We start from the raw sequence: 8545 nt of genomic DNA, 5'->3' as shown, positions 1-8545 counted from the left end.
CCCACCCTCCCAGCCGCGGGGCCGGGCCCTCCTCCTCCCGGCGGCCCCCCCCCCGGGGCCCCCGCCCCAGATCCGAGGGGCCCTGGCCCTCGGCGCGCCCACCTTGGACAGCTCCCCCTCCGCGCCCTCCCGCCCCCGCGGTACTTGCCGGGCGCCCCTGGGCCAAGCCGGCCCCTCCCCCAGGTCCAGCGCGGGCCCCCTCTCTGGGTGGGTCGGTCCCGCTCAGTCAGAGCCCCCTCCGCGCGGGGCCAGTTGGGCCCTGGGCCCGTCTTCCCGCGGAGCACCGGCTCGGCTTCCCGCCCCTCGCCCGGGAGCCCCTCCCCTGGTCGGGCCCTTCCCCCACCACTGAGATCCTCCGCTGGCCAAGGGGAGCCCCGTGGGCCGGTCCCCTGAGTGTGCCTCCCCTCCCTCAGGCCCCCTGTCATCCAACCCCTAGGTCCCTAAGCCAGACCCCTCCCCCCATTTGGTTGAGCCCTGCTGCGTGCGTGTGTGTGTGTGTGTGTGTGTGTGTGTGTGTGTCTCCTATGCCCTCCCCTGGGCCCCGGCCTGTTCTCCTGGCCCCAGGAGTGTTGGGGAGGGCTGCCTTGCACAGGAGGAGGTCTATGTAGCCAACCAGGGCCCAGTTCAAATCCTGCTCTGATCTGTGACCTTGAGCTAGTCCCCCCCACCCCTGGAGCCTCCTGCCGTGCCCCCTACCCCCACCCGGCAGGAGGAGGAAGAGGGTGAGATTCAAACAGCACAAGGTAGGTGCCTGGCATGGGTTATTGAATGGGGGCTCCTACTCCGGGGTCGCAGGGCCCTTTCTAGAGGACACCATGCTGGGGGGCCTGGAGTCCTGCCAGGGGGTCTGCACCCGGAGCAGGACAAGGGCGGTCTGGGTCTCCCAGCCAGTCATGGCGGTGCCTGGCTGCACACTCACGTGCCCACTTCTCTGGGTGCCCACCCAGGGAAGGGCAGTGCCTGCCGAGCTGGCCGGTGCCCCTCGCCACCCCCTTCCCCCGCCGCCGGCTCCCAGTGGTGAGCATTGCTATGTACATCACCACCATGCCTATCTGGTCTACTAGGAGGTAGTACTGGGAAGCCTGTAGAGGCAGGCCTGGCACGTAAGTGGGGTATGTGTCTGCTGTTACTTTTATCGTTCTGTCTCTGGCGAACCTGGTACCTGTGATCCTTCAGAACCTGCCCTGAGCCCTGGTGATGGACAGTCATGACTGCCCATCTTTACCGGGAGCCCCCGTGTGCCGGGAGCCTGGCTATGGGCTTTATCCGGCTCCCACAGTGCTCGCCCCAGCAACCTGTGGAGCAGGCAGCGTGCCTGCTCACATTCACAGAGGACAAAACCACGGCTTGGGGGGCCCCAGCTGACCTTCCCGGGTTCTCACCACCTGGTCTTACACCCCTACACACCCGAGGGAGGTGACTTGGTCCAGTTGCGATCTTATGTCTCCTCTCTCCCACTGTGGACCTACCTCCGTACTCAGGGACCCTCAGAGACGGCTGGGAAGAAAGAAGGGAAGGGGTGTCCTGCTTTTCCTAAGTAAGGACACGGGCTGGGGACAGGCCTTCTGCTATCCCCCCCCCCCCAGCCCAGGGCTCTCCCCCCACCTCCATCCTTTCAGGGATTGTTGTGCTGTGTGAGCTCCTGAGGCCACTGGACCTCTCTGACTACAGGTGCAGAGAGAGATGATGGGGGATGCCCTTTCAGGAGGTTCTGTTCCTACAGACAACAGCAGACCCGAACCGGAGGCCAGGACAGGCCAGACTATCCTCTGGGTGCAGAGTGCAGGAAGGGGGGACCTTTCTCTCTGGGCTCAGTTTAGTTTTCCCACCTCCAGTCTGGGCTGCTCTCAGAAATCAGGGCCACGCTTTGCAAGATTGTGACTCTTGGACCTCCAGCATCAGGATCGCACTTACGGGATAAGAGAGGGGAGCGGCTTTACAGTGCAAGTTCCCTGGGCCACTAAGTTTGTCACTTCCGGGCCCAAGCGGACAGGCCTGTTAAAGACACGCGGTTCCCGTGAGCTTCAGGGACCTCTAGGCTGGGGGAAGGGCAGGGAGCCTGTGGTTGTCGGAGAGAGGCACCCGTTCACCCACTTCACAGAAGAGGACACTGAGGCTCAGGGTCACAGAGCCAGGTCTGCTGGCTTCTAAGAACTCACGGCCGTACTAGGAAGGGAAGGAGAAGCCAGGGCAGCCTGGGGGAGGGGGACGTGCAGGTGGGGAAAGAAGTTTGTGCACTGCACGCCGCATCCCTGCACCTCTTCCAGCCCAGCGTCCCCTGGGAGGGAGCTTGGGCCCCAGGTTGTGTCGGGGCTGGGAAGCAAGCGAAGGAGGCTGGCTCCAAGCCTGCCTGCAGGGTAGAGTTGCCAAGTCAGCCTGATCAACCAGAGGGCCTTCCCAGGATGCGGGAGAAGCGCCGTCTCCTCTGAGAAGCTGCCCCTGGTACTGTATCACCTCACCCCCAGGGGCCCAGAGCTGTCCCCCCTCCCGCCTGGGGCCTTTTGTGCCTGACACTCCTCTCTGTGCAGGGTCGGTCTGGGGTTCTAGCAGCTGGCACGAGCCCTCCCGGCCCTGACCCCCACCCACCGCGTGGAAGATGCCTGAACAGAGCAACGACTACCGAGTGGTGGTGTTCGGGGCGGGCGGCGTGGGCAAGAGCTCGCTGGTGCTTCGCTTCGTCAAGGGCACGTTCCGGGACACCTACATCCCCACCATCGAGGACACCTACCGGCAGGTGATCAGCTGCGACAAGAGCGTATGCACGCTGCAGATCACCGACACCACGGGCAGCCACCAGTTCCCGGCCATGCAGCGGCTGTCCATCTCCAAGGGCCACGCCTTCATCCTGGTCTACTCCATCACCAGCAAGCAGTCGCTGGAGGAGCTGGGGCCCATCTACAAGCTCATCGTGCAGATCAAGGGCAGCGTAGAGGACATCCCCGTCATGCTGGTGGGCAACAAGTGCGATGAGACACAGCGGGAGGTGGACACCCGCGAGGCCCAGGCCGTGGCCCAGGAGTGGAAGTGCGCCTTCATGGAGACGTCGGCCAAGATGAACTACAACGTCAAGGAGCTTTTCCAGGAGCTGCTGACGCTGGAGACGCGCCGAAACATGAGCCTGAACATCGACGGCAAGCGCTCCAGCAAACAGAAGAGGACAGACCGCGTCAAGGGCAAATGCGTCCTCATGTGAGCCCGGGACGCCTGCCACCAGCCGGTCCAAGCCTCTCCCAAAGCCCCTGCTCCTCCTCCTCCTCCTCCTCCTCCAGCCCTCTGCTCCCGTCCCTCGATCCTCCCCGCCATACCCCCCTTCTCCTTCTCTCTCTCCCTTTCATCTCTCTTCTTCCCTTCCTTCATCCAACACCTCTGCGGGGCGGGGGGGGGGGAAACCGAGGCCCCAGTGAGCCCACGGCAGGTCTGGGGCTCCAACCTGGCTCTGCCGCACGGCTCTGCCTTCCCTCCTTCTCTGCCCCCCAGCCCTGTCTGCACCCCCCCAAAGCCAAGTGCTGGAGGTGGCCCCCTGGATCCGCACATGAGAAAATGGGGAAGCTGCCCGTCCCCGCTGAGCCTGAGGACGCCAGGTCTCCCCTGTCTCTGCCCATCTCTGTCTCTTTCCCTTGGGTGCCCCGAGCCAGACCTGTGTCTCCCCCATTAGATCACTGTGACCTTGCTGGGGGTGGGGGGGAGAGTTGAAATGCACATGGACCTCAGAGTTCGGTTCCTCCTTTTTGGTGTTTAACGTACACTGCCCCTGCTCCATCCTTTGTGACTTCTGGCCTGTGCCCCCACCCCAGGTCCCAGATCAGTCCTCACCTCTGTCCCCACAGCCCCGGTTCGGGGGTGGGGGCGGGGGGTGGGGGAGGCTTGCAGGATGGGTCTCAGGCCACCAGGCAATAACCACAGAGCCTGCGACAGCACCCCGCCAGCCTGGAGTCCCACTGCTCGCCCAGCCTGAGGTGAGGCTGGGGTGCAGGCAGGGGGAGGCCTAGGACTGGCCCATGGCCACAGCACAACCCAAGGGGACTGTCCAGCGTGAATATGGAGGGTGTCCCCAGACAACGGCCCACAGACTGGCACAGTGTGTCACCACTGAGCCTCAGGCAGGGGGACATGGGGTGCTGGGGAGGCGGTACCCGGGGCCCCATCCAGGGGTAGGCGGCTGGACCCAGCACCAGCAGGATCTGAAGGGGCTCAAGACAGAGTCTGTCTCCCACCAGCTGTGCCCCAGAGAGAGGGGGTCTGCCCAGGAAGACGTGTCTCCTGGGGTCAGGGCTTTACCTCCACCAGGAGATTCTGAGTGCTCCAGACTGTCTAGATAACGCCACACTCATGGGACCCCGTGGGACTGTGTCTGACAAGCCATGAAGTGGGCTGTAGGCCTGGGGGGGGGGTGCGGTGACCATGGGTGGTGCATTTGTGCAACTTGGCGTGGACAGGCAGATGGCTTGTGTCTACGCGTACACTCGTGTGTGTTTGTGTGTGTGTGTGTGTGTGTGTGTGTGTGTGGCTGTCATTCGGGTAGGGTGTTACTGTGATAGTCTGTGTATGTAACGATGGTGTAGGCAACACGTAGGGGTGGGCGGTGCAATTGTCCATAGAAGTGGATATTTGTGTTGGTGGGAACCTTTGTACCAGCGTAAGTGTGATTGTAAGTGACCGTATTTGGGGGAGCGGGGGACGTGGCTCATAGGACAGCGTCTGTAAACCGTTTCGTTCTGCCTGAGGAACACGAGGCCTGTCTGACTTTGTAGCAAGGTGGCTCTCGGCTCGAACTCTGTATCAGTCAGATGATGCTGCCTAACAAACACATGGCCACAGATCAGCAACTTGAAACAACACACGTTTATCACCTCCATCCCTGTGGGTCAGGAGCCTGGGGGTGGCTCACCTCGTCTCCTACTCGGGACCTCACGAGGCTGCGATCGGAGCACGGGCTGGCTGCAGTCTCATCTGAAGGCTGAGTGGGGAACCGTGCGCTCCCAAGCTCACGCGGCTGTTGGCAACATTCAGTCTTCTGCTGTCGCGGGACCAAGGGGCTCAGAGGCTCGCTGGACGACAGCCAGAGCCACCCTCGGCTCCTCGCCACATGGGTCTCAACCTGGGGTTGCTGGCAGCGTTGGGACTGACCTGTGTGTGTGTGCGCACGTGTGAGAGAGAAAGGCCCTATGGCTGGACAGTCGTGCGACCACGTGGGGACTGTTCGTGTCCATCTTGGTAGCAGTGTGTTTGACTTTCCCTGTGTCCGTGTGACTCCACAGATGTTTACTGAGCACACCGTGTAGAGAGGGAGGGAGTGTGTGTGTGCATGTGTGTGTCACCACCTGGCACGTGGACGGGCCCTTGGAAGAGCTGGCAGCGTCCTGCCTGGGCACAGCTGGGCTCCTCCATCCCGTGGCGGGTCCAGGGCCCAACAGCATCTGGTGATGCTCCCCCCACCCCCACCCTGGGAGCTTTTCCTGGGCCTTGCCGGGCAGGTGTCTGCAGCCCTTTCTCAGGGACACACCCTGATAGCACAATCTCCCTGAGACCCCGCCCACCTCCAGGCCTTTCCCACCCCAGGCACTGGTTCCCTGGGGAGAGGGATCCTGCAGCAGGCGGGGTAGGAGCCTACGCCTGCTGCTGGCCCTTCCTGCCTGGGCATCCCTTGTCCTGGGGACCGTGCCAGGTCATGCTTGCTGTGGTTCCACCCCTGCCCCTTCTCCCCCCCCCCCCCCCCGCATGTGGGTGCCCCCTGCCCCCCATTGTGGGGTCTGTGTAGCATTTGTTCTAGAAATAGTCTTCCTGCAATAAAGAAGTGGATCCTGCATTCCCCATCAGTATTCTTTCTTTCGGGGGGGGGGGGAGGCAGCCCTGCAAAAGATGAGAAACGTAAAGGATGGGGGCAAGTGATGAGGAGGAAGTGAGGGATGAAGGATGGAGGAGGTGGGGGATGGGGGTGAAGGGTGGGGACAAAGGAAGGGGCTGTGGGAAGAGGTCGAACGTTTGCCACGAAGACAGTTCAGCATTCCCCCCGGGGGGCCCCCCCACAAGAGACCTCACAGGCGCTGCTGGAGCCCGTCCTCACCGCAGCCACTTGCGAGGAACGAGCAGGTGCATCGAGCCGCCTTTCACACGGGGAGGAATCCGCGGGGCCCCAGCTTCCCCATCTGCTAAACGTTGGCTTGGGGCAGAGTTTGCAAACTTCCGAGCAGGGGCAAGATGAGGGTGAGAAGACTGAGGCACTTGCTAGGAGCACAGAACTTGAGTGGGGGATGCCAAGAACTCAGCCACGGAGATACATATGTCAAAGCAGTGTTTAATGCAAAGGAAACCGTGGTGAAAACATACCGATGTTTTAAATAAAGACAGGATCTGTCAGGGCCTGGGAGAAGCAAAGCTCCTGGCTGGTCCAAGTGCAACGTCAGATCTTGTCTTTCCTAAAATTTTGGTATTTTGTTCTTCCTGGATCATTTCTGCATTTATTTTGAATTTTTAAAATATTGCAGTAGCATAGTATTTATCTTGATAGCAGGGTTTTGGTTTGTTTTTCATGGGGCCCCTTTAGGCTTTGGATTTGAGGAAAGTGCTTGCCTCACCGCAGTCCCAGTCCTGCTCTGTCTTTAGGGCCACATGATGATGCCCTTGAGTGAAGCAAGCTCAGCCACGTCACCCAAGTGGCCCAGGAATGGCCAGACCTTCCTTCTGATCTTTCAAGGGTGCCTGGAAATCCAGATTTCTTCTTGTGAAACGTCCTTATTTTTAAATGTTGGCAACAAACTTACATTTTTAAAGCACTTTGGGGCCACATCTCATCCGAGGGCCACCAATCTGTGACCCTTGTTTAGATAACAATTCCTTTGTGGAGATGTGGACTGCGGAGTGAGAGGCTGGGCCCCAGGCACTTGGTTCTCTCTGTGCACTGCAAAGGATGATCGGGAGGTTCCTGCAGGGAAGGCAGGAGCCCTGTGGGGGCTCAGCTGGGAGGCCAGAGGCTCAGATCACAGAATGTCAGCTTTGCAGAAAGTTCTAGAAGTCCCAGAATCTGGAGGTCCATCATCCCCTGTGAGAAATTCTCCCCTCCGTGATTGCTGGATAATTTTGGAGACAAACCACACGTGTTTCAACATCGCCGGGGGAGCTTATTAAAAATACACATTCCCCCTCAAAAAAATAAAAATGCACATTCCAGGGGTCCAGTTCTTATAGGATTCTGTACCATTCAATGTGGGTGGGTGCCTTGGAAGGTGCTTATTTATTTATTTTATTATTATTTTTTTTTAATCTTTATTTTTTTATTTTTGAGAGAGAGAGAGAGTGAGCGGGGGAGGAACAGAGAGAGGGAGACACAGAATCCTAAGCAAGCTGCAGTTTCTCTGAGCTGTCAGCACAGAGCCCGACATGGGGCTCGGGCTCACGGACTGTGAGATCACGACCCCAGCTGAAGTCAGCCTAAGTCAGACGTTTAACCGACTAAGCCACCCTGGTGCCCCAGCTGCTTTTTTAGATCCAGGCCCAGGAGTTAGGAAATTGAGAAACCCTGGAAATTATGAGCTAGGCTTAGGCAAATGACCTTGGGTTTAACTTCTCTGAGACTCAGTTACCGCCGCTGTAAAACGCAGACAATGTAATTTCACCTCTTAGCCTTATGCAGAAGATTCAAAATAAGGGAGCAGTCATTACTGTCCTGCTGGTTAGGAAGCGATACACTTCTCCCTCAAGTGAGGCTAGGATGTTGGATTCGAACTCGCAGCCCCGCTGGGGATTCGAATTCGCGAAGCGCCTCGCACCCGGCTGACGTCATCGAGTCACCTCTGGAAATCCGCTGGTCGTCAGCAGTGGAGTCCACCACAGCGGGACTATTTGCATATTAGCATAGCACCGCCCCCCGCGCCGTGCTCTTCGTTCGCGGGTGGCCAGCGGCGGTGCCATTCAGCGCTCCGCCTTCTGACCCCGCCCACAACGCGGGCACCGCCCCCTCGCCTGCGCGCAGCCTACCCCGCTGCCTGCCCTGCGCCCCGCCCCGGCCGGGGCCTCCCGCCGCCGAGGCTCTCGATTGGCCGAGCTGGCTGCCAGTGCCCGCCCCCCGGGAGTAGGCCCCGCCCCGCGGTGGGAGCGGGCGCTCGCCGGCTAGGCAGCGGGTTCGGCTGCGCGGCGGGGCTGAGGCGGCTGAGGCGGCCGCGGCGGCCGGAGCGCAGGTAAGGGCGCTCGCAACCGCGGGCCGGGCCGGGTTCCGCCACCCTCGCCTCGGGCCCGGGGGACAGGGTGCGGCCGGGGAGGAGGGCTGGCGGGGGCGGCCAGCCCAGGGAGGGCGCTCCGATTTGGCTGCGGACCGAGTTGGGGGTCGGAGTCAGCTGAGGAAGGGGCTTGGGCCGGGGGTCCGGGCTGGAGTTGGGGGTCGCGGTCAGTGAGGAAGGGGCTGGGGTAGGGGTGCTGGCCAGAGCTGGGGGGTCGTGTTCAGTGAGGAAGGGGCTGGGGTGGGGGTCCTGGCCAGAGTTGGGGGTCGCGGACCGTGAGGAAGGGGCTGGGGTGGGGGTCCTGGCCAGAGTTGGGGGTCGTGGACAGTAAG

The 8545-nt window shown here is 61.0% G+C and overlaps 2 protein-coding genes across 2 annotated transcripts in view; both read left to right on the top strand.

Moving 5' to 3' along the window:
• Positions 1-10: 10 nt before the first annotated feature.
• DIRAS1 (DIRAS family GTPase 1) lies at positions 11-5811 on the top strand. Its single transcript, XM_040461903.1, has 2 exons — positions 11-743; positions 2529-5811. The coding sequence occupies exon 2, from the start codon at positions 2597-2599 to the stop codon at positions 3191-3193; it is 597 nt and encodes a 198-aa protein (XP_040317837.1). The 5' UTR covers positions 11-743; positions 2529-2596; the 3' UTR covers positions 3194-5811.
• A 2288-nt stretch (positions 5812-8099) lies between these two features.
• GNG7 (G protein subunit gamma 7) overlaps positions 8100-8545 on the top strand; it is a 128914-nt gene continuing 128468 nt past the window's right edge. Inside the window, exon 1 of the mRNA XM_040461778.1 lies at positions 8100-8174. The gene's annotated coding sequence lies outside the window, so the exon portion shown is untranslated. The remainder of the gene's footprint in view (positions 8175-8545) is intronic.

Source organism: Herpailurus yagouaroundi, unplaced genomic scaffold (assembly GCF_014898765.1).
Source record: "Herpailurus yagouaroundi ecotype Mexico unplaced genomic scaffold, PumYag 295, whole genome shotgun sequence".
NCBI lineage: Eukaryota > Metazoa > Chordata > Mammalia > Carnivora > Felidae > Herpailurus > Herpailurus yagouaroundi.
Note: the sequence above shows the minus strand (reverse complement) of the source record. Positions and strands in the feature narration are given on the sequence as shown.

Coding starts and splice junctions, on each gene's coding strand:
- DIRAS1 (XM_040461903.1), top strand. CDS start 2,597: ATGCCTGAACAGAGCAACGACTACCGAGTGGTGGTGTTCGGGGCGGGC.